The sequence below is a fragment of the Aotus nancymaae genome, unplaced genomic scaffold (genome assembly GCF_030222135.1).
Source record: "Aotus nancymaae isolate 86718 unplaced genomic scaffold, 86718_ANA_hifiasm-v0.15.2.pri h1tg000053l, whole genome shotgun sequence".
Taxonomy (NCBI): Eukaryota; Metazoa; Chordata; class Mammalia; order Primates; family Aotidae; genus Aotus; species Aotus nancymaae.
In genome coordinates, this window is record NW_026988467.1 from 947,925 (window position 1) to 971,168 (window position 23,244).

Here is a 23,244-nt window from a genome sequence, read left to right on the forward strand (position 1 = left end):
TCACTGAACAGGAAACACTTCCTGCGTGACGCCTTTCGGCCCTGGGCGCTCCCTGACGGATGCAGTGACGAGACCATTTAGTCATTTTTTTTTTTACACGTGTTCCATGTTACTTATGTGCTCCCCAAAGCTGAGGGTGGGGCAGGAATCCAGAACAGGGCCCCCAGCCTGTGCTACAACTTCAACCATCCTTGGTGGCCACAGGAGCACCTTGAAACAGAGAAGCGCCCTCTCACCCAGGCAGAAGGCGTGTCCCAGAGAAAACACGGTGTCCGGAGTGGCTTCCCCCAGCAACATGCACATGGCACCCATGTCGTGCACAGCAGCGTTGTAGAAAATCCCACCTGGACACAAAGCAGGGTGAGCTCTGGCTTCTGGTCTCAAGGGAGGCTACTGGCGGAGGGTTCTGAGTCACAGGGAACCACGTGACACGGACACAGACGCCACAGCACCGTGCATCCCCCAACAATGCAGATGCCCACCTGCCCTCTTTAGGGAAGCTGGAGAGGCCGCTGGGAACAGGCTGCTGACAGAGGTGATCCAGTGGCTCCTCCCCAGGGCGTGGCCGACACAAACTTGCTTGTGCAAGAACTGGAAAGCCGATCAAAGCGCCTAGGAGAGGAGTCAGAAAACGAGGCAGGCGAGCCCATTCTCCCTGAGAAGCGTGGGCACAGGTGCAGGCATCACCCCGGCCAGCTGAGCCTGGGACCGCGTCGTCTACGTCATCACCCTGAGTTCACTCCACTCCTGCCAGCACAGCCACTTGGCTACATCAGGGCCTGGAGAAGACTCAGTGTCCTCTTTGTAGAGTGTGCCCGTCCCCAGATACCGCCATGGCCGTCTCACCCACCTGGGTCCCTGCTTCAATGCCCCTCCTCAGAGCCTTCCCCAGCCATGTCACCTACAACAGCACTCCCACCCACCTCCCTCTCCCGACCCAGTATGATTTCTCTCCTCGGAGCTCATTGCTACTGATGTATTGAAATCTACTCATCTGCCTCTGCACCCAATTCAGCAGCACAAGGCTGGGGACTTTGCAGCATTCAGAGCCATTTCTCCAGCCCCCAGAATGGTGCCCGGCACACAGCAGGTGTTCAGTGAACCTTTGCTGACAACTGAAACCCTACCGCTGGTCACTGAGGACAAGGTCCGCATCCTCTTCCTGAACCACTCTGGTGTTAGCCAAATGCTCAGCTCTGAAGGCTTGCTCCACGTCACAGCTGGTCCTCCACCACGTACAGCAAGCAGACGCCGTGCTCATCCGCCACACTCTGGAGCAGTGCTGGGCTCCCGAAGCCCACCCCAAAGATGGCCAGGCCAAGGCAGCCGGCCACCCCAGCTCCGGAGTCATGAGAGCATCTCAGGCCTCCTTCGAGAACCAGACTCTGGGAGGCTTCGGAAAGAAGTCTTGGGTTGGTCTGCTCTGAGGGCACTACGGGCATCTTCACTTGGAGAGTAGGAAACAGTGAAAGGTGGCTGGCAGAGGGAGACGGTGTTGTGTCCTCCTGGGCAGACAAGTCGCTGGTGGTGGCGCTGATGGCAGCAGGGTTGACAGGCAGCAGAGACGTGTGGCCCACAGGGAGAGGAGGTACCGTGCCGATGCTGGGGCTGCCTGAGAGAATGAGCCGAGGCTGAGGCTGAGGGGACAGGGGCGGGTGGCACAGGTGTGCAGGAAGGCCGGTGGCAGCGAGATCAGAGGCTGCTGAGCTGGACAAAAGACACATTCATTTAAACCAAGTGTCAGGACTCAAAGCACCCAGTCCACAATCATCCTAGAGGATCCCCAGCGGGAAATTACCCGCAGACCAGTATGCATCTGGCTTGTGATAAGGCGGCATTCAGGTACCGTGCACACTTTAGCAAAATCGCGAGATTTCACACGGTTTACTCCCTAAGTGGGCAAGCCACTAGCAGATCCCATAAACTTAGTACCATCAGGCAGCCTGTCCGCGTAATTGGAAACTTTTGCAGGGCAGAGAATCCCAGAATAGCCCGCAGACCGCTGGGATGTCTCCTGCAATGCCAGCGCTGGCACTGACACTTACATGAGAATGGGCTGCCGGATGAGTCTGCGGTTCCTGTGTGCCTGCCCGAGGACAGGAGCTGCAGGATGCGCCCTCTCCGCACGCGCAGAGGCAGCTCACGGGCCCTGCGGTACAGGGTCTCCACCACAGACGCGCCCCCAGCGCCACTGTGCTCAATCAGGTGCTGCTGCACCACCAGGTCGGCGAACTCCGCCGCGTAGTCGTGTAAAATCTTCTTTTTCCGGCCCATTGTCGGGCTGGGATGGAAACGGACGCAGCTCTGACCCCGATCGAGGGACCCGCGGGACCCGCGGGACCCGCGGGACCCGCGCTCACCACCCTGGGAGCTGAGGCGTTCCTGTGAGAGGCCCCACGCCTGGGGAGCGGGGAGCTCCTGGCGGTCTCCGGCGGTCCCACACGAGAGGGGGCGGGGACGGGGCAGGTGGGGAGGATGAGCGCCCCCGCGAGCAGCGGCGGCTGGAGGGGGTCCCTCAGAGCTGGAGTGACCTCCCAGGGGCGGCGGAAGCTCGAGGGGGGCGTCCCTTAGGGCCGGGGTCCAAGGAGATCCCACCCGGCGAAGCCTCGCGGGCGAGAAGAGTGTCCCTTCCTGCGGGGGCCAATGGGGGAACGCGGGTCTCCCCTGGGAGATGACCGAGGCCAGTCAGCGGCCCCGGGGACCCAAGGCCAGGGACTCTCGGCGGCCGAGGGGCAGGACAGACCCGCCTGGGCAGGTGGCGGGGTGAAGGTCTCCGGGGCCCGAGGCGGCCACGTGCTGCCGCCGTCAGCCCCGACTGCCGCCCGCACGGCACCGGGTCCACTACCAGCTCCCACCGAGGGACCGGCGCCGCGGTTTAAAGCCCGTGAGCTCTGGCAACCACCCGGATCCGGAAGCGCGGGGGCGGGGCCAAGTCAGGGGTGGGGCCTTGGATACAGAGGCGGGGCCAAGTCGAGGGAGGCTCCGGGGACAGGGGCTCCGGTAGATGGGCGGGGTCTTGGGCTGGGGGCGGGGCCTGCGCGAGGCGTGGCACTCTGACTGGACCTAGATGCACCTGCACCCAGGTGCTGACCCCCTCACCTTAGGCGGTTTCTCTGGGCCCGGAATCTCTGATTGGAGACTCTTTCCACACAGGACTTCCCTGATTGGCAAGAGAGTTTTATTTTCTTACTAAGATAATAAAATTGACTTTGCAATTTACAACTTTTTAGAGTAACCAGAAATCTTAGGCTTGTTAGTGTTTGACTTTCCACTCAGGATTGATTGATTGATTGATTGATTGATTTGAGACCGAGTCTCGCTCTGTCACCCAGGCTGGAGTGCAGTGGTGCGACCTCGGCTCACTGCAACTTCTGCCTCCCAGGTTCAATCGATCTCCTGCCTCAGCCCCCCGAGTAGCTATTGTATTGGTCTGTCATTTGGTCTATCATTCACCAAAATGTCATTATTTGGTATATGACTATATGTCAAAAATTCAAACATATACTAGGCTTGTTTTGTACTTTTATATTTAGATGCAAAAAAATTGAAGACATTTTTGGATGGTAAATTTTTTATAATTCATATTGGAAAGGAGGAGTCATGAATTTCCTTTGGTCAAAAAGCAGAGAAGCCCTTCTTCCCACTCAGACCCCCATCAAGGCTTCTGGAAGTAGGGATTTTGTCTTTCTCTCCTTAAAAGATGTCCTGAGATAGGCATTTGAAGCCTGGAAAATCATTCCCAGGGAACCAGGCTTCTCTCTCTCTCCCTCTCTCTCTTCTAGGCATATCTTGGCCAAATGGCTCTCATTTTCGAGGTCACCTCATGATCTGGAAGTCTTGACATTGCTTTAAAAATGGAGAAAGTGGAAAGTAGGAAAGATCACACCTTGAAGCCCTTCCCTGCCTACACAGCTCCCTGGAAATCCAGTGACTTCTTCTGCAAGGCTGAGAGATGTCATCTTAGCTGGAGTAATTACTGCCAGGAGTAAAATCAGGGCTCTGTTCAGTGAGAAAAAGGAACAGAGGATAAGCAGCTGCACAGGGTGTTTTGATTCCATTGCTAGACTGTGAACTCTAGGTCAAAATGTGTGGATGAAATTAGCCAGGTGTGGTGGCACATGCCTGTAATTCAAGCTACACAGGAGGGTGAGACACAAAAATTGCTTTAACCCGGGAGGCAGAGGTTGCAGTGAGACGAGATCGTGCCATTGCAGTCCAGCCTGGGTGACAAGAGTGAAACTCTGTCTCAAAAAAAAAAAATGTAGATTCACTCACAGGTCACAGTTGAGAAAAAATAGGACAAAGAACAAATGTCTCAGGCTAGAGCACAGGTCCCCATGGAGCAGAGACATTGTCACATTTCACCCCCACTGTCTTCCAGCTTTTGTGATATTTTTCATCACGAAATCTTAGCACCAGATTTTGTGGTTCATTCATTCAACCATGCTTCATTCATTCAACCAAATATTTGCCAAGCACATTCACACCTTATACAAAAATTAACTCAAAGTAGATCAAAAACTTAAATATAAGAGCTAAGACTATGAAACTCTTAGAAGAAAACTCAGAGCAAAAGTTTCATGACATTAGATTTAGCAATGATTTCCCAGGTATGAAACCAGGCAACAAAATTTAAAACAGATAAATTGGATTTCATCACAGTTAAAAAGCGTCAAAGGACTCTATCAACAGAGTAAAAAGGCAACCCACAGAAAGGGAGAAAATATTCACACATCATATATCTGATAAAGGAATAGGATCAGGAATATATAAAAACTCAATGACAAAAAAACTCCACTAGAAAAAAACAATTAGAAACTTGAATGGAAAATTTTCCAAGAAGATCTACAAATGACCAATAAGCTCATGAAAAGATGTTCAGCATCACTCATCAGTAGGGAAATGCAAAGCAAAACCACAGTGAGATCCCACTACACCCACGCAGTAAGTTTCAGTGCGGTGAGAAAGTTCTGGAGCAGGGCGGTGGTGAGAGTTGTACAAAGATTTGAATGTGCTTAATGCCACTGAACCCTACACTCAAAAATGGCTAAGACAGTCAATTGTATGTCATGTGTAGTTTACCACAATCAAAAAATAACAATAGGCCAGGTGCAGCAGCGGCTCACACCTGTAATCCCAGCACTTTGGGAGGCCAAGGCAGGCCAATCACAAGGTCAGGAGATCGAGACCATCCTGGCCAACATGGTGACACCCCATCTCTACTAAAAATACAAAAATTAGCTGGGCGTGGGGGATGCGTGCCTGTAGTCCCAGCTACTCAGGAGGCTGAGGCGAAAGAATTGCTTGAACCTGGGAGGCGGAGGTTGCAGTGAGCTGAGATCCCACCACTGCACTCCAGCCTGGTGACAGAGTGAGAAGCCATCTCAAAAAAAAAACAAAGCAGTAAGGCAGGCGCAGTGGCTCACACCTGTAATCTCAGCACTTTGGGAGGCAGAGGCAGGCGGATCGCTTGAGATCAGGAGTTGGAGACCATCTGGCCCACGTGGTGAAACCCGGTCTCTACTAAAAATACAAACATTAGCTGGGCATGGTGGTGGGAGCCTGTAATCCCAGCTGCTCAGGAGGCTGAGGCAGGAAAATCCCTTGAACCCAGGAGGCAGAGATTTCAGTGAGCTGAGATCACACCACTGCACTCCAGCCTGGGGGACAGAGTGAAACTCTGTCTCAAAAAATAAATAAATAAATCTTTATCTGGAAGAGGTCTCTCCCTTTACCCCCAGTTCTTTTATTTTAATTACATTTTCAGGTATTAAGAAATGTTTCTAAATTGAGGATACTAACCAAGGATATTAAAATGTTCCTTTCAGAGCCACTGATACAGTACTAGATTTTAAATAAGGGAAATATTGATGATGAAGATGGGGAAAAAAGGGGACGGACTGTTGATGCCCCAGGGCATTTGTACACTTTAGCATCCTGAGATTTGGTAGACCCTCTCCAGCCCCTTTTCCTAATTGCAGAAAATTGAGATGAATATGACATGCCCTGTTGAAACCGTGCTCCAAAGAGTTAAAGAAATCAGTAACTAACAGAAATTCTTGAGTTTGCAGGACGGCAGATAAGAAACGACTTGCTGAGACGCTGAAAGCCCCTCTGCTTATGAGACAAAGAACTGGATGAAATCAGCGGGAACCGCTGCAGCCACATGGATTTGTGTAGAACGAGCTTGCTGAGGTCACAGGCCCCCAGATTTGCATGTGGTTCCCATAAGGAGGCGTGAAGGCAGAACCAGCCAGGCTGGAGGACTGTCCAGACCTCTCCTTTCTTTCCACCAGTCACCTGCTAATCCCAGAACCCACCCCTAAACCTTTTCCAATATGATTCCTGCCTTTAATCCAGCACAGGGAGAGAGACAGATTTGAACTGGACTCCTGTGTCCTAGGGAGCTTTTTTTTTTTTTTTTTTTTTTGAGATAGAATCTCACTCTGTAGCCCAGGCTGGAGTGCAGTGGCACGAACACAGCTCACTGCAGCCTCAACCTCCCCGGGCTCAGGTGATCTTCTCACCTCAGCCTCCTGAGGAGCTTGGACTACAGGTGCACGCCACCATACCTGGCTAATTGAAAAATTTTTGTAGAGGCAGGGTCTCGCCACAGTGCCCAGGCTGGTCTCGAACTCCTGGGCTGAAGCGATCCTCCCAACTGGGCCTCCCAAAGTGCTGGGATTACAGATATGAGCCAGCGCGCCCAGCCTGGAAGTCAGCTTTCCATATCAAGCTTTTCTTTTCTCAAAAACCCATCATCATAGCATCAGCTTCCAGCACATCGGCTGCAGGCCCCTTTTGCTTGATAACGGTTTCTATGGAGACATCTGTGATGTCACCACTGCTCCCAGGGCATTGTGTGCATATATATATATATGCGCGCGCGCGCACACACACACACACACACACACACATAGGGAAATAACTGAGTGGTAAGATATTCTTTAGGCACTCACTCTATGAACTAATATATGATTATATATAAAGGATTATATAAAAGGAAATAACTGCATAGTAACACTATAAACTGAGATATTCTTCAGGCACTAATTGTGCCAGGATTCTGCTTAGCGCTCCTTCCTCGGTACCTATATGGGGGGTTGCCCACACTTGGATGCGATGGCCTAGAGTCAGGAGCCTCAAGCGCCTGTCTTATTTCCCCTCTCTGCCAGAGTGAGCCCATGGACGCCGCCAGCCTCACAGGCTTCATGTCCGAAATGGAGGAACTGCAAAGGCTGTTCCTCATGCGCCCTGACTGCCCCCAGTTCAGCACCAGGGCCACGTCCATTTCCCATTGTGGTAAGAGCCTCCCACCACGGCTGCCTGTGAAGCTGCCTGCCTCCCTGTCAGAGTCAGGGGAACCAGGGAGGCCTTTCTGGCCCCTTCAGCCTGCGAGCAACCACCAGAGTTGGCCTGTATGGTGGCCCCAGCTACTGCTTTTGAAATCTACCTGGTGCACAGGGAGCTAGGGCAGCAGTGAAGCCAGGGGGTGGAGGGAGGCCCGGGGTGGCAGGGGGGTGGCGGGTGGAGCGAGGCTGGGGGTGGCAGGGTGTGGAGGGAGGCGGGGGTTGGGGTGGTGGCAGGGGGGTGGGGGGTGGAGGGAGGCCGGGGGTGGCAGGGTGTGGAGGGAGGCGGGGGTTGGGGTGGTGGCAGGCCTGTTCCGGCCACTGTGCTGATGATTTGTGTCCCCAGCCTTCTTACTTTTCATCCACCGAAAATTCATTAGGGCCAGGGGCTAGGGGAGTGGAGATGGTTGAATATTGTGGAAGCTTCAGGAAAGAATCCTATAAAGCCAGATAGCTCATTAAGGACAGTGCCCCCAGGGAGCCCCAGCAGGCATCCTGTCCAACCCCTCACTGATGGGAGCAGGAGGCTGGGAGCGGCAGCTGCTGAGCTCTGTGGTCCCCTGGGGGACGCTGCCCGAGCCATGGCTCATCCCAGCATCTGCTTCTGGCCCTGGGCTTGTCCCACATCCCCACACAAGATGCCGTTCTTAGGGATGGCAAGCTGGAGCTTAGTTCCTGTGACCAGTAAGCAGGGCAGGGTGGGGGGTGGGTGGGGTGTGTCCTGCCCACAAATCTCAGCTGGCATCAGGCAGAAGGAGGGCTCCCACCCGTCTAGGCTTCAGCTAGAGGGTCTCTGTGGGCGGTCAGTGCTCCAGGACCGGGGTGGTTATGGGCAGGTCTCTGGGGAGGGCTGAGGGGCCACACAGCGTCCTGGACGTGGGGTCTGCATCTATATACTGCTCATAGGCATCTGCCACTGGGCCGATTCCTGACGTTTAGGTGAAACAGGGTCTGCCTTGGACAGGCTGGTCCGGAGGCAGGAGAGCCTCTGTGAGACTTCCAGGAGGTAGGTTTTTACCCAAGGAAAATGGGGTCTGCCCCTCCAGGGGAAAGGAGGCCTCAGCTGCAGAAATTCAGCCACATGCGGGTCTGTTGAGGTGGAGACACCAGGGAGGCAGGAGGATGAACCCACCCTTCGGTTCAGCCCCGTGGCTCAGTCCCATGCATCCGCGAAAAAGCCACCTGTGCCCGCACCCGCTGCTTACGTAGAAATAAGAGTCTCTGCCTGGGAGACCTGGGGAGATGAGACCACAGCAGTCACCAGATGGCACCTTCAACACTGCAAGGTTCACCCACCGAGGCTGGTTTGTCCGGGGAGCTAGACCGCAGCTCAGAGACCTGGAAGGGTGCCTAGGACCTACTCTTGGCCAGGCGGGGCTCGGACACGAACGTGGACGGTGAGAGAGTCCCCAGGGCCTCTGCCCACAGCTGCTGGGCCCCTGAGCTCGAGGCCTCCTTCTCAGGGCCGCTGCCCATGCCCTGTGGAATTCCCTCCCAGGACCGCCCACCTCCTGAGGGCTCACACAGCAGGGCCCTGGGCTCCTTCTACAGAGCTGGCCCTGCCTTCCCTGACAGCTGAGGCTGCGGTCCCCTGGGGCCGTGGTCCCTGTCTTTAGTAAAATTGCAATGTGACTCCTTTTTTGCCTTAATTGGAGGAAGCCTAGAGTCTGTAGTGACCAGCTCCCCTCGGGCTCAGGAAGGTGGAGAATCCCCTTCCTCCCCTCCGTTTAAAGATGGGGAAACTGAGGCCCCAGGAAGGGACAAGCAACCGGGTGTGCAGGGACAGCATCAGGATGACCCCTCATCCCGACTCCCGGCTCTGGCCCCTTAGTCCTGGCATCCTGGCCGGAGCTTCCATGCCTTCCCTCACTCCCTCAGCGCATGCGCCGGGCTGGGTGTGGGCACCACATGGTGATCACAGCAGAACCACAGTGTGTCCTCAAAGTGAGGGTGACAAGAGTTAGGGGACAGATGGGAGTCTGTCTGGGCTGATAGGGGTTTCTGAGGGAAATCTCAGAAGGGTGGACGTCGTCATCCAAGGTGCTGGAGGACTCGGCAGGGAAGGGTCTGTTTCTCACCTGTTTCTCACTCGGCCTCTGCCGTCACCACAGGGCGCCTCCTCCCACACAGTAAGAGCGCCTGCGAGTTCAATTACTTTCGGAAAAGAAGCGAATCCCAGACTCTGAATCCGGTCACCAGCAGTTCAGTCGCATCCCAGAGCTGCCTGAGAAAGAGGACGCCCTGGTACCTCTTAGCCATCCATGAGAAGGTACTGGCAGAGGGGACGAAAATCCCGGCCCCTTACTCCCTCGCTCTGCGTCCGGCTGGCAGGACAGCCCTGCCCCATGAGGGCTCTTGTTCTGGTATCTGGTTAGCTGCATCCAGCAGGTCCCCAGATATGGCCTAAAATGACAACCAGATCCCCTGCTTTGACAAAGTTCCTCGCCCCTGTCCATCCTCATCCCAGCGGTGGCAGTTACACTAGGGGCTCGCCGGCACATACGACCTCCAACCAGCCACACACCTTTGTGCCCACAGACTCCGCTTCAGAGAATGTATTCTAAATAATAAGAACAGGAATACCAGCTTGATTTATCTACGAGTTGATTCACCATAGTGTTATTCTTTTTTTAAATCTATGTTTATAAGGAAGTTTGACCTATAATTTCACTGTCTGGTAATTCCCTCATCAAATTTTAGTATCAAAGTTATTCTGTCCTCATTAAAAAGAAAGACAAGGCTGGAAAACCATTCCCTTTTTTCTTTCTTTCTTTCTTTTTTTTTTTTTTTTTGAGACAGAGTTTCACTCGTTACCCAGACTGGAGTGCAATGGCAGGATCTCGGCTCACCGCAACCTCCGCCTCCTGGGTTCAGGCAATTCTCCTGCCTCAGCCTCCTGAGTAGCTGGGATTACAGGCACGCGCCACCATGCCCAGCTAATTTTTTGTATTAGTAGAGACGGGGTTTCACCATGTTGACCAGGATGGTCTCGATCTCTTGACCTCGTGATCCACCCGCCTCGGCCTCCCAAAGTGCTGGGATTACAGGCGTGAGCCACCGCACCTGGCCCCCTTTTTTTTTTTTTTTGAGACAGGGTCTCGTTCTGTCACCCAGGCTGAAGTGTGGTGGTGTGATCACAGCTCACTGCAGCCTTGACCTCCCTGAGCTCAAGCAATCCTCCCACCTCAGCCTCCCAAGTAGCTGGGACTACAGGTGTGCACCACCACACCCAGCTAATTTCTGTAGAGACAGGGTTTCCCCATGTTGCCCAGGCAGGTCTCAAACTCCTGGGCTCGAGTAATCCACCCACTTTGGCCTCCCAAAGTGTTGGGATTAGGGGTGTGTGCCACCGCCTGGCAAAGAGTTTGCATAAGATTGATGTCACTTCTTCCTTAAATTCTGAAGAAGTCACTATTGAAAGCATCTGTGTCTGGAGATTTCTCACGGGACAACTTTTATTTTATTTTATTTTATTTATTTAGAGAAGGAGTCTCACTCTGTCGCCCAGGCTGGAGTTCAGTGGCGCAATCCCAGTCCACTGCGACCTCTGCCTCCCAGGTTCAAGCGATTCTCCTGCCTCAGCCTCCCGAGTAACCAGGATTACAGGCACACACCACCGCATCAGGCTAATTTTTGTATTTTTAGTAGAGACAGGGTTTCATCATGTTGGTCAGGCTGGTCTTGAACTCCTGACCTTGGGATCCGCCTGCCTCGGCCTCCAAAAGTGCTAGGATTATAGGTGTGAGCCACCACACCCGGCCTTTATTTATTAATTAATTGATTTTATTTATTTACTTTGAGATAATGTCTCACTTTGTCACCCAGGTTGGAGTGCAGTGGAGTGATCCCAGCTCACTCTTCCCAGGGTTCAAGCGATCCTCCCACCTCAGCTTCCCGCGTAGCTGGGACTGCAGGCTCATTCCACCGCGCCCATTAATTTTTTCTTTTTCTTTTTTTTGCAGAGACAAGGTCTCTTCATGTTGCTCATGTTTGCCTTGAACTCCTGGGCTCAAGTGATCCTCTTGCCTCAGCCTCCCAAATTGCTAGGAGGTATGAGCCACCACACCGGCCCCCTACAAGAGCACTTTTAAAAATCACAAATTAGGGCCAGGTGTGGTGGCTCACACCTGTAATCCCAGCACTTTAGGAGGCTGAGGCGTGCGAATCACGAGGTCAGGAGATTGAGACCGTCCTGGTCATGGTGAAACCCCATCTCTACTAAAATACAAAAAATTAGCTGGGCATGGTGGTGGGTGCCTATAGTCCCAGCTACTCAAGAGCTGAGGCAGGGGAATTGCTTGAACCCTGGAGACAGAGGTTGCAGTGAGCCGAGATCATGCACTGCACTCCAGCCTGGGCGACAGAGCAAGACTCTGTCTCAAAAAAAAAAGAATCACAAATTAGGCCAGGCGCAGTGGCTCAGGACTGTAATCCCAGCACTTGAGGAGGTGGAGGCGGGTGGATCACGAGGTCAGGAGTTCAAGACCAGCCTGGCCAACATGGTGAAACCCTATCTCTACTAAAAATACAAGAATTAGCTGGGTGTGGTGGCAGGTGCCTGTAATCCAGCTACTCGGGAGGCTGAGCAGGAGAATCGTTTAACCAGGAACCAGAAGACGGAGGTTGCAGTGAACCGAGGTCATGCCACCACACTCCAGCCTGGGCTACAGAATGAGACTCCATCTCAAAAAAAAAAAAAAATCACAAATTCAATTTCTTTAAAAGATATCTAGATTTTCTTTTTCTTCTTGTTTCAGTTTTGGTGTTCTGTGTTTTCCTAGGAATGCATCTATTTCATATAAGTTTTCTTATTTCTCAGCCTATGGCTGTACATGGTACAAGGATAATTACCACCTTTACGCAGTGTGGACGGGGCAACAGCCTCTTTCTCATTCCCGACCTGGCTGCCTGTGTCTCCTCTCTCCTTTTTCCCCATTGGTCTTGCTGGAGACAGGGTTTCACCATGTTGGCCAGGCTGGTCTCAAACTCCTGACCCCAGGTAATCCCCCCACCTCGGCCTCCCACAGTGCTGGGATTACAGGCGTCAGCCACCGCTTGGCCAGCATTTAGCGGATTCTCCAGATATTTTTCCTTCCAGAATATTCTGTTGGGATCATTTTCCTTCCTCCTGAAGAATTCCCTTTAGTATTTCTCTAAGTTCAGATCTGCTGGCGACGTTCAATTTCTGTTTGCCTGAAAACATCTTCATTTTTGTCTTTAATTTTGAAGAATTGAGGGAGTTGAGATTTTGAGAACCAAAGTTTGAGGAGCTCCCTGACAAGCCCCTAGAAAAGCTTGGCGGGTGTTACCTGTTAAGTGTGGGGGCCACAAAGAAGACTGGCATCCTGGCCAGGCGTGGCGGCCCACACCTATAATCCCAGCACTTTGAAAGGCTGAGGCGGGCAGATCACCTGAGGTTGGGAGTTCGAGACCAGCCTGGCCAACATAGTGAAACCCGTCTCTACAAAAAACACAAAAATTAGGCAGGTGTGATGGTGCATGCCTGTAATCCCAGCTACGTGGGAGGCTGAGACGGGAGAATCGCTTGAACCTGGCAGGCAGAGGTTGCAGTGAGCTGAGATTGCACCACTGCACTCCAGCCTGTTGACAGAGTGAGACTCCATCTCAAAAAAAAAAGGAAGAAGAAGAAGGAGGAGGAGGAGGAGGAGGAGGAGAAGGAGAAAGGAGAAGGAGAAGGAGAAAGAAGGAGGAGGAGGAGGAGAAAGGAGGAGGAGGAGGAGGAGGAGGAGGAGGAGGAGGATGAGAAGGAGAAGAAGGAGAAGGAGAAGGAGAAGGAGAAGGAGAAGGAGAAGGAGACGGGCGTCCTGTGTTTCAGTGCGGCAGGAGGACAGCCCATGGACCAGGTCCGAAAGGGAAGCTGCCTCGCATCTCCTCGGACGAGGATTTGGGATCCGCTCTTAGGACAGGGGCAGAGGTGCTGGAGGTGCCAGGCATGGTTGCTCTAAAGAGCTGGCACATTGTGGTCTCCAGATTCGTACCACTAGCTCTTTACCACAGTATACATCTTGAGATCCCTGGGACCCTGGGATTTGGGGGTCCCAGGACAGCAGATCTGCTCCTCTTGTGTGGGCTGGGGGCAGGTGGGGGGACAGTGTGTGGCTGCATGGCCCACAGGGCTGCCCCTGGTTTTCTCCCCAGGATCACTGCCTGTCCAAGCTGGAGATACAGGTTCAGAAGAAAGACGAGGAGATCCTTGTGCTCCAGGAGGAGCTGGAGGCCCTGAGGAAGCAGCTGAAATGCCCCCTCAAAGGCAAAGGCCAAGAGACATCCATGTCTCCAGGCCACAAGGTGAGCCAGCCCCAGCAACTGGTGACGTGCAGGCGCCTGGCAAACCCCCAGACCGCTGGATGCTACCAGGTCCTGGCTGGAGCCAGGACGGGGCCTCAGGGTTCTGCTCGACAGGCTGGGGAGAGGCAAAGGGAAGCACGGAATGCAAACGAGAGCCGTGAGCTGACATCTAGATACCTGCACTTGGCCTCTGACTTGCATTCTACCTGGGCCAAGTCACAGCACTTTCAGGGCTCAGGGTCCTCCTCTATAAAATGATGGCTGAGCTCACCTCTGAAGTCCTGGGGCACGGAGGCCGCCCGCAGGTGGATTCCCCAGGCCTTGCCATGCACGTTGTGGGCAGTAGTAGCTTAGACTACCCTGCCCTGGCCGGGAACCCCTTCTCCCCACTCTCTCTCTGGCCATGAGGCCCCTTGTGAGGCTGGGGTGGGTGGGAATGCTGCCCCACCTCTGGGTCTGCTCAGAGGACTGGATGAGGCGGGTCTGTGTTATGCGCAGGGCAGTCACCTGATCTTCCTAAGACCCCATTTCTTTCATACCTGAGGACACAGCCCGAGTTTCTGCTGGGGGCCAGAGATGAATCGGGGACAGGGGAGGGCCTCTGACCGCCGAATGCCCTGAAGGCCTCAAGGGAAGGCTTCCTCGACACAGAGGGCGGGGGCAGGGAATGGGGCAGCGAGGAGCTTCCACTTTCTGCCCTCCCCAGCCTGCTGGGTGGGCGTCTGAGGGTGGAGCACCCAGGCCAAGACATGCACGGTGGGCGTGTCTAAGGCTGGCTCCCTGACTTCTAAGGCCTTGTCCCTTACTGCAAGGCCACTTGCTAGGGGCTGCTCTAGGGGTGCCTAGAGCCCCACTGCCCCCAAATGCTGCCATCGACAGGTCCCTGTGCCTTCCACTGCCACAGCACCCACATCCCCCAGACCCTCTCCGCACATGAGAGGCCACTGTCCCATTAAGGACAGGCCACAGTGGTCCATCCCTGGGGTGCTGCAAGAGGGTTGGAAAGCTGAGGGTCCCACGGGCGTCTTGCAGGAGCGGTCCTCAGGCGCTTCGCTGAAGCTGGGCAGGCTGAGCCTCCTGAAAGCCTCCTCCAGAGACGAGGAGGAGCTGCAGCGCTGGTGGCAGGTGCGGGCCGCCCGGAGAGCAGGCACGCAGGGAGGGCCCCGGCCCAGGAGCCACACAGACAGCTCAGCTAAGAGGCCCAGGCCCCAGGTGTCCCCCTGCAGCCTTGACCTGGGGTGCCCCCTCTGGGGGAGCAGGCGAGGTGGGTGGGCCTTTAACCCCCTTGAAGGCACAGGTCAGGTACAGTCTCTTGACCAAGGGAGGACCCGTGCCTGAGGCTGCAGTGCCTGGGCCGCTGTTGGTGGCCTTGCCAGGCAGATGCTCCCTGCTCCCTTGACCCTGTAGCAGCCTGGAAGGAGGTGCCCTCCCCAGTGCCCCCACTGTGAGCATTAGATGTCCCTGCCCTGGGGGTGCCCTGCAGCCCTGGCCTACCCATCTCACAGATGCAGGAGGAGTCTGCGGCGCAGCTGGAGAGGGGCAAGGAGCCAGACCTGGGAGGCGGCGAGGACGAGGGCCTGGAAGGGGAGCCCAAGGGGGCGGAGGATGTGGGCGCCGGAGGAGGTGTGGGCCAGATGGGGGCTGTGAATGAGGAGGAAATAGAAGAGGAGGAGGAAGGTGATGGGGATGAGGAGGAGGAGGAAAGGGAGCTGCTGGAGGAAGACGAGGTCCCCAGGAGAAGGGCCTCCTCCCTGGCCGAGTCGTTTGAGCAGGAGCTGCTGGCCCGGCTGGAGGAGTATGAGCAGATCATCCTGGACTTCCAGTTCAAGCTGGAAACCACCGGGACCAGATACTGTCTTGCAACAGGTGGGCCTGGGGGCTCTGGGCTTTGGCATTGCAGTGAGTCCCGGCCCAGGGGCTGTGATGCCCAGAGGCTGCCTGCTCTGGTCAGTGGGCCGGAGCGGGTGCAGGTGTCAGCAGCCTCACCCAGGCCTGCAGAGCCCTTCCAGCTGGCGCAGTGGCCCGGCCTCTCCTGTCCCTCATTGCCCCTGCTTGCTCTTGCTCACCACCTCTGCCTCTGCCTCTGCGCCCAGGAGTGATTGCATCTTTACAACAACGATTGGATTTCCAAGAATCTCAACGGCGAAAAATCAATTCGGAAAATGAGACGCTGCAAAAGGAGCTTGGAGAGCGGAGGCAGCAGCTACAAGCTATGACCGACAAGGTGGCGTGCGCTTGGTACTGGCCTCCGCTCAGTGAGCACGGGCCGGGCTTGACTAACCCCAGCAGCTCGGGGCACGCGCCGCCCATCCATCTACTGATGGAGACTCTGAGCCTGGGGCATCCAGGCAGCTGGCCCAGGGTTGTGCGACTGAGAGTGGCCCCACCGGGATTCCCCCAGGTGTGCGGGAGGCCGGAGCCCATGTGTCCAGCCACAGCTCTGCCCTGCCCCTGGGCTGGAAGCGCGTGTCCCTGTCTCCTGAGCCGCTGTGCTCTAGGCCACTCCCCAAGCATCTCCTGGCACCCTCTAGGCGATTACAGAGACTGCTACTCCACGGAGGCCACTATTGTCGTTTTTGTTAAGCATTTTATGTTTCTATTTCTCTCAAAGTCATTCATGCACGTCACTTAAAGAATCAAATAGTTCCACGAGGCTTGTCATGAAAACCAGGAGCCTCTGACCTCCTCCCTCTCATTCATCCTCTCCTAAGGCATCACTTTCAACTCTTCTAGCACATTCTTTAGGAGTCTATCTCCATATCTCCAAATAGCATGCTCATAACGTGCCCATTCTAGATTTTTCTCCATCTTAACATTATTTAATGCTTCCTTTTTTCCTCCCCTGCCATCCCCCCAACACCCACAAGGGCACTCTTTCCACCCACCCTCCTCCCCATATCATTCTATCACAATCAGTGTTGCACTGACGTCAGTAGGACAGTTATTTGTTGCAAACACACATAAATAAAACGAGTTTCACAGAACAGTACTAAGATTCATAAACCACAACTTTGAAACTGCTGTATCCCATATCTTTTGCTTTCTTGCCCTCTTCACTTATTTTTGATGGAGCACATCCTCCAGTAGTTTTTTCAGAAAGGATGAATGGGGGTAAAGTGTTGGCAAATGCCCTTATTCTACACCCTTGTAACATTTGGGTTGGATATAACATTCCCGTTTGAAAACCGTTTTCCTTCAGCATCACAGAGGCATTCCTCTGCTGTCTTCCAGCCTCCCGGTTTGCTGATGAGAAGTCCAAAGTCGTTCATGGTTCTTTGTGAGCCTATCTTTGTCCCAGGTGCTCTGGAACCTTCCAGAGTTGTGTCTTATTAAGGGTGTATTTTCATCTGTTGTATTGGGCACTCAGTGGCCATCTGGAAACACGTCCTTCAGTTTAGAATTTTCTTTGGTTTTATTGTTTTTAATATCCTTCTCTCAATTATTTGGCTATTGGACCTCCTGTCCTGCTCTCATTTAATCTGTTATCTCTTCCTTTTCATCCCCTTTTACAGATACCTTTTTTTGGGGGTGGGGGGACAGAATCTCACTCTGTTGCCAGGCTGGAGTGCAGTGGCGTGATCTCGGCTCACTGCAACCTCTACCTCCTGGGTTCAAGTGTTCTCCTGCCTCAGCCTCCCGAGTAGCTGGGACTACAGGCATGCACCACCACACCCAGCTAACTTTTGTATTTTTAGTAGAGACAGGGTTTCACCATGTTGTCCAGGATGTTCTTGATCTCTTGACCTCATGATTCACCTGCCTCGGCCTCCCAAAGTGCTGGGATTACAGGGGTGAGCCACCGCGCCTGGCCTACAGATACTTTCTAGAAGACGTCCTTAACTTTATCAACAGCTCTTCTCTTGAGTTTTCATTGTTATAATATTTTCCTCTGATGTTCTCTGAATCTTCTATTTTTCTTCTTTTTTTGAAGCGCACTCTTGCTCGGTTTCACAACTGCAGTATCTCCTCTTCCCGGGATGACTGCGTTAATCGCAGTTTGAGTTTTCTAACTTCTTGCACCACTTCTGTTTCCTACAAGTTCCTTTTAAAGTTTGCTTTTGGTCTCTGTCATTCACTTGACAGCTTTGCTCCAGTGTTTGAGCTGATTGGACTTTGAGCACACAGGTGACCACGCCGTGCCCCCTGGCAGAGCAGTGTGCTTACTTTAGCATTTTAATGGGGAGTTTCTTTTCTTTTCTTTTTTTCTGAGATGGGTTCTCACTCTGTCACCAGGCTGGGGTGCAGTGGTATGATCACAGCTCACTGCAGCCTCAACCTCCCCAGGCTTAGGTGATCCTCTCAGCCTCCTGAGGAGTTGGGGCCACAGGTGCACGCTACCACGCCCAACTAATGTTTTCACTTTTTGTAGAGACAGGATCTACGCTGCCCATGCTTCTTTCAAATTCCTGACCTCAAGTGATCCACCCACCTCAGCCTTCTAAAGTGCTGGGATTACTTACAGGTGTGAGCCACTGCACCGGCCTGGGGCTCTTCACTTCTGAAATAACATTCCGCCGATCATCCTCATTTTAGCCTCCATGTTTAGAAGAACCCGGCACCAACCATTTCTGAGACTTTTAGGAGCTCGGGTGTGAACTGGGATTGTTTTCTGCTTTCCCTGCTGCCAGCTCTTTGGCTTTCTCGGATCTGGGATGTCGGATACCACTCGCCATCTTCAATCTCTCCAAAATATGTTCAGTCCTCTTTATTCTCCTCTCCTCCCTGCCTTCAGTGGAAATCCCACTGCTATTATTTTAGGGAGCTTTAGGGGAAGGAAAAAAGTTAGATGCCAGCCTGGGAGTCTGCCAAGCCAACCCCTCTGTCTCCTTCCAGTTCTCCAACCTCCGAGAAGACAAGAAACACCAAGAGATGACGGGGCTCATTGAGAAGGACAACCAGGTCCTCCGACAGGTGACAGCCTGGGTGTTGTGAAACGGTTAGCCAGGCCACTGTTCATGCTGTAAGCCCCGACACAGCAAAGGGCAAGAAGGGGCTGGAGCATCTTCACTGCAAAGCCAAGGCCCCTTAACTTAGGTAGCATGCCACCTGACACACCTCCGGGCCCCAGGTCCACACAGAAGGCTCCTTGCAACTGCTGGGTCCAGACTGGAGTGGAGGGACCCAGCGAGTGTTGCTGGCCATCTTTTAGGAGAAAGTGGGCTTACCTCGCCCACCACACGTACTCAGGTTGGGCGAGATGAGCCCACCTTTTTGTCCTCCCCGGCTGCCCCCAGCAAGTCTCAAAACTGGAGAGAAAGCTCACCAAGCGGGACCACGTCATCTCAGAGTTGGACTCCAAGGTCAGCCAGCTGCAGGAGCAGGTGGAGCAGGACCAGAACCACCCGCAGAGGTGGAAGCAGCTGCAGGAGGATCTGCAGAGCAAGAAGGAGATGATTCAGTAGGCGGAGCAGCAGGCCCGCGTGGCCCTGGAGAGCACCCAGTCCAGGGTACACCCCACTCCTCCTCCTGAGGGTCTGGCCCAGCAGCTGGCGGCCGAGCACCCAGGCCCCTGCCCACGGCCCACTGAGGTAGACCAGGCTCTGAGTACACTGGGGCTCAGGCTGGTTCTTCTGTGTACCCCAGCACCTGCAGAGTTGATGCTCAAGAAATGTGGGTAGAGGATGGAGTGAGGGTGCAACGGAGCTCCCCGGGAACGCTGGTCAATGGTAGTGGTAGGCGGAGCTCCGTGAGCAGGGCCGGGGGTCTTGGGTTGCATTGTGAAGGGTGTGGGTCACTGGCCGGAAAGGAGGGCACGTGGGTAGGGAGGAATAGTGCTGCGCACCCATCTCTGAGCCATAGTATGTTTGCTGGGCCAGGCACCGTTCTAAGTGCCTTCTTGGTATCAAAGTCATGTAGCCCCTTTAACCAAACTACGAAGTAGTTATCATGATCCTCACTTAACAGGAGAGGATGAATGACCCCCTGGACCCCAGACCTGCTTTGCGGTGGTGCTGGGATTTCGACCAGACAGTCTCAACTGCAGGGCCCCACTGGGGCGTCATATTAAACGTGGGCAAGGCCAGGGCGCGCCCCGCTTGTGAGGGCCCCATGCCCAAAAGGAAATCAATAAAGAGCTGACTTTTTTTTTTTTGAGACAGGGTCTTGCTCTGTCACCCAGGCTGGAGTGCAGCGGGGTGATAACAGCTCACTGCAGCCATGGCCTCCCAGGCTCAAGCTGTCATCCCACCTCAGCCTCCTGAGAAGCTGGGACCAGCTCACCCGGCTAATTTAAAAACTTTTTGTAGAGACGGTCTTACTGTGTTGTCCAGGCTGGTCTCGAATTCCTGGGCTCCAGCGATCTGCCTGCCTCGGCCTCCCAAAGTGTTGGGAATACAGGTGTGAGCCACCGTGCCTGGCCCTGACCTTGATTTAGAATCCAGGAATGCCAGCTGCAACTCAACTGCGTCCTGTTTCCTGCTTGAGCCAGCCTCCTTCTGGCTGGGTCAGACTGAGGCGCCCACCCAGGTAGCCCTTGATAAAACAGCTTTGAATCCAGCCGCAGTCGTAGTGAAAGCATTAGACCAGAGGTGGCCTAGATGTGTCCATTTGTGTGCCAGCGTGCACTGACCTGGTAGAGACTGGAAAGCTATGCTGAGAAATATTCTGAAGCTAAGTCCGGGTGAGCAAGAGCCAGCGCCGGGACTGATGGGGAGGCCCCACGGGTGTGGGGAAGTGAGGCTGGACACCCCAGGTAGCTGCCAGCCTCTGCCCTGGGGAGGCACCCCCTGTACAGAGGCCCAGCCCCTGGTGACCTCAGGACCTTCAGCACCTGGTACAGTGTTTGTACAAAGTGGACACTCAATAAATATTGGAAAGAAGGAAAGGATTCCACTGCACACAGGCCAGGGGCCCATGACATTCCTGCTGTCACATAAACCCGTCCAAGTGGCAGTGTGGACATGCTTGCCACTCGGAGGCCAGGCTCAGCCTCTTGGACCCGGCTCCCGTTGGGCACCTCTGCATCGTCGGGGTTTCTGGGTGAGGAACCGGCACTGAGCGTGCTGGGTAACTGGAGGGGTTCCTGCCTGAGGCTCCTGGGGCACAGATTGGAAGAGTTTCCTCCGCAGCTTCCTAGGAGGCAGGATGAGCTACCTCCGGGGAGGTGGCTGCGGGTGTACTGGCAGACACGGATCTTCGCGGCAGCAAAAGACTAGAAGGCCTGCCGGCTCTGAGCGCAGGGGCCAGGTTCAATGCTGCCGTCCATGGCACAGACGCCTCCTCGTTAGCATGGGAAGGAGGAAGGGCCGCCAGTGCAGTTAAATGCCTAGAGTGAGAGTGTCCCCAAGGGCCAGGAAGTCCGCTCACCGCAGCGGCCCGGGGGTTTCATGCGACTCTTGTGCTGTTTCGGTTTGTTGGTTTCTTTAAAAAAACAAAACAAAACTATGTGCAGGGTTTACTTTCCAATGAGAAGAGCCCACCTGGTGTACAAGAGTGTGGGCTTTGGGGCTGGGCCACCAGGGTCGGGGGCTGGACCCGGCGCCTCCCAGCTCTCAGGCAGCCCACACTGACTTCTCTGGCCCCCATTTCCAGTTTCTAAAGCCATGAAGAGGGAGGGTGAGCTGTTCCTTCCTGGCCCATAAAAAATAAGGTGTTAGGGGGTACAGCCCACCGGCCAGGCACCTTCTTGGGCAAAGGCGAGTGACGATGTTGTCTTTTGCTCACAGCTTGAGAGGCTACGGAATAAGATCATCCAGGCCATCTTCAGCATCTCCGGGACCAAGTCCTTAGCCAACGAGATCTCTGATAATGACATCCTAGAAGCCCTGCAGGTATACCCCTGAGCTCAGCCACCTCCATCTGGGCCCTGTCCCCCCAGGCGACCCCTGAGCTCAGCAGCCTCCATCCGGGCCCTGTCCCCGCAGGCGAGCTGGGGTGGGGGGTGGGAGGGCCTGCGTTAGATTCAGGGGACTCTGTTCTCATCTGACTGTATTCACCTGGACCCCAGGACCCTCCTTTCTCTCTGCTCAGGCAGAGGGGGCCAGATCATCCCTAATGTGGCTGGGGGCATGGCACGGGAGTCTTAGCCACTCTCAGCAAAAAGGAGGAGGGGCATCAGAGACCAGCCGTAACCGCCACAACCCATGAGCGCTGTGGAGAGGGGACAAGCTGCCTGGTCACAGAAAGTCTCCTGCAGCAGGAGCCCAGCCCTGGCTTTGTCCAGCTCGGTCCCCTCCACTGGTATTGCCACCCACTGAGCCGGGGCCCTGGTGCAGAATCCTCCCACCCTGGCCACAGCCTCCTGGGGTCCTTCCTGACCGGTGGTCCCCAAGCAGGGGCCTCCGAGAACTAGAGGGGTGTAGGAGAAATAACTTGGGCTTTAGGGTCACTGGGCATGAGGGGGTCACCAGCCACCAGCTGTGGGCCACACTCACTTCTCTGAGCCACAGACACCTCCCTCTGTGACGAGGAGTCCATGCCCATCTGCGAGGTGCCATGGGACTCAGAGCTCCAGGAGTCGGGCACCGGCTGTAGCTCTGTGTGGGGCCATGTGCTATGTAGGGATCACCTCTCACCAGGTGCTGCTTCTGGTCCCAAGAGCCACCCTTTCCCTTCTGGGGCTGCCTTAAACCCCAGTGTGTTCCCATGACCTTCCTTCCAGCACTCACGTTCCTGGGGCTTGGTTCCCTTCCTCTGCAGAGTGGGTGGGCCCTGCAGAGCTGTAATGTGGGGGGAGGTCTCTGTGCTCTTGTTACTGTTGTCTGGGGGAGGACAGAGAACAGGGAGGGAAAGAGGAAGAGAAGGGGGAAGGCAGAGGGTGGAGGGAGTTATTCCCACCACACAGGAGCCAGGGGAGAGCACCTTTCTTTGCTTGCTTGCTATATAGTCTGACATGAAGCAGCAATGGCCCAGAGATGAGGAAACTGGAAGAGGGGTGGGGACAACCTTCCGTTTGCACAGGACAGAAGAAGGGACTTGAGGGACAGATGTGACGACCTCAAAGGTCTTTAGGAGCCTGGGGCTCCTCACAGCTCTAAGAGGGCTGAAGAAGGGGACGTAGCTCAGGCTCCTGCGAGCGGGTGCTGTGAACCTGCTCCCGGCTCTGCGTTCTGTGACTTCACTTCCGTGGCTGAAAATCAGCCGCCATGGGAGTATTGGGAGTATTCACACCACAGGTATCAGCAATGCCACAAAGCCGAGGGTTTTTTGCTTTTCTCTCCCCCGGGGGAGCCAGCTGTAAGTATTCACCAGCACACCCTGCTGCAGCGAGCCCCTCTGGAGGAAGAGAGGGTGGTGTCCCAGGCAGCTGGCATGGACTGGGCAGACTGGCCTCCAAGGTGAGGCACTGGGAAGGCCACCTCAACGGCTGTGTTTCTTGTGTAGAGAATTATCTCAGAGAGAAGCGACTACTATAATCAGCTGGAGCAGAAAGGCGTCAAAGTGCCCCTCTGCAACAGTCAGAGAACTTCTGGAACAGCAAATCCAAGAAGGGGACCTCCAAGTAGCCCCAGCCAGGCGTCCAAAACGCGGTCAGCCCAGCAGAGGCCAGGGTCCAGCTCCAGAACCACCTGCCCCCACCATGCGTCCTGTTCTCGGACTCAGAATTAAACCCTGGTGTTGGCACTGTCCCACCTTTTTCTTCTCTGGG

The 23,244-nt window shown here is 54.7% G+C and overlaps 2 protein-coding genes across 3 annotated transcripts; one reads left to right on the plus strand and one right to left on the minus strand.

Moving 5' to 3' along the window:
• Positions 1–1,213: 1,213 nt before the first annotated feature.
• LOC135268073 (putative TP73 antisense gene protein 1) lies at positions 1,214–2,299 on the minus strand. Of its 2 annotated transcripts, none has more exons than XM_064363150.1 (2): positions 2,046–2,299; positions 1,214–1,612 (listed from the first exon to the last, which is right to left on the minus strand). In XM_064363150.1, the coding sequence occupies exons 1-2, from the start codon at positions 2,272–2,274 to the stop codon at positions 1,215–1,217; spliced, it is 627 nt and encodes a 208-aa protein (XP_064219220.1). In that variant the 5' UTR covers positions 2,275–2,299; the 3' UTR covers position 1,214. The 2 variants fall into 2 exon arrangements, with proteins under 2 accessions (XP_064219220.1, XP_064219219.1); XM_064363149.1 differs by having other exon boundaries at positions 1,214–1,702.
• Positions 2,287–23,101, plus strand: CCDC27 (coiled-coil domain containing 27). The gene is given in 15 exon segments (XM_064363139.1): positions 2,287–2,384; positions 2,447–2,657; positions 2,810–2,884; positions 7,176–7,302; positions 8,636–8,746; positions 9,461–9,618; positions 13,509–13,658; positions 14,691–14,783; positions 15,164–15,524; positions 15,752–15,882; positions 18,492–18,569; positions 18,893–19,105; positions 21,323–21,427; positions 22,980–23,037; positions 23,040–23,101. Coding segments are annotated over 15 exon segments (2,031 nt in total).
• The last annotated feature ends 143 nt before the right edge of the window (positions 23,102–23,244 follow it).

Bases quoted from the DNA above. Each gene is read 5' to 3' on its own strand.
- LOC135268073 (XM_064363149.1), bottom strand. From the start codon at position 2,274: ATGGGCCGGAAAAAGAAGATTTTACACGACTACGCGGCGGAGTTCGCC. The intron at 1,703-2,045 runs GTAAGTGTCAGT...TGTCCAGCTCAG, and splicing joins ATCCGGCAGCCCATTCTCAT to CAGCCTCTGATCTCGCTGCC.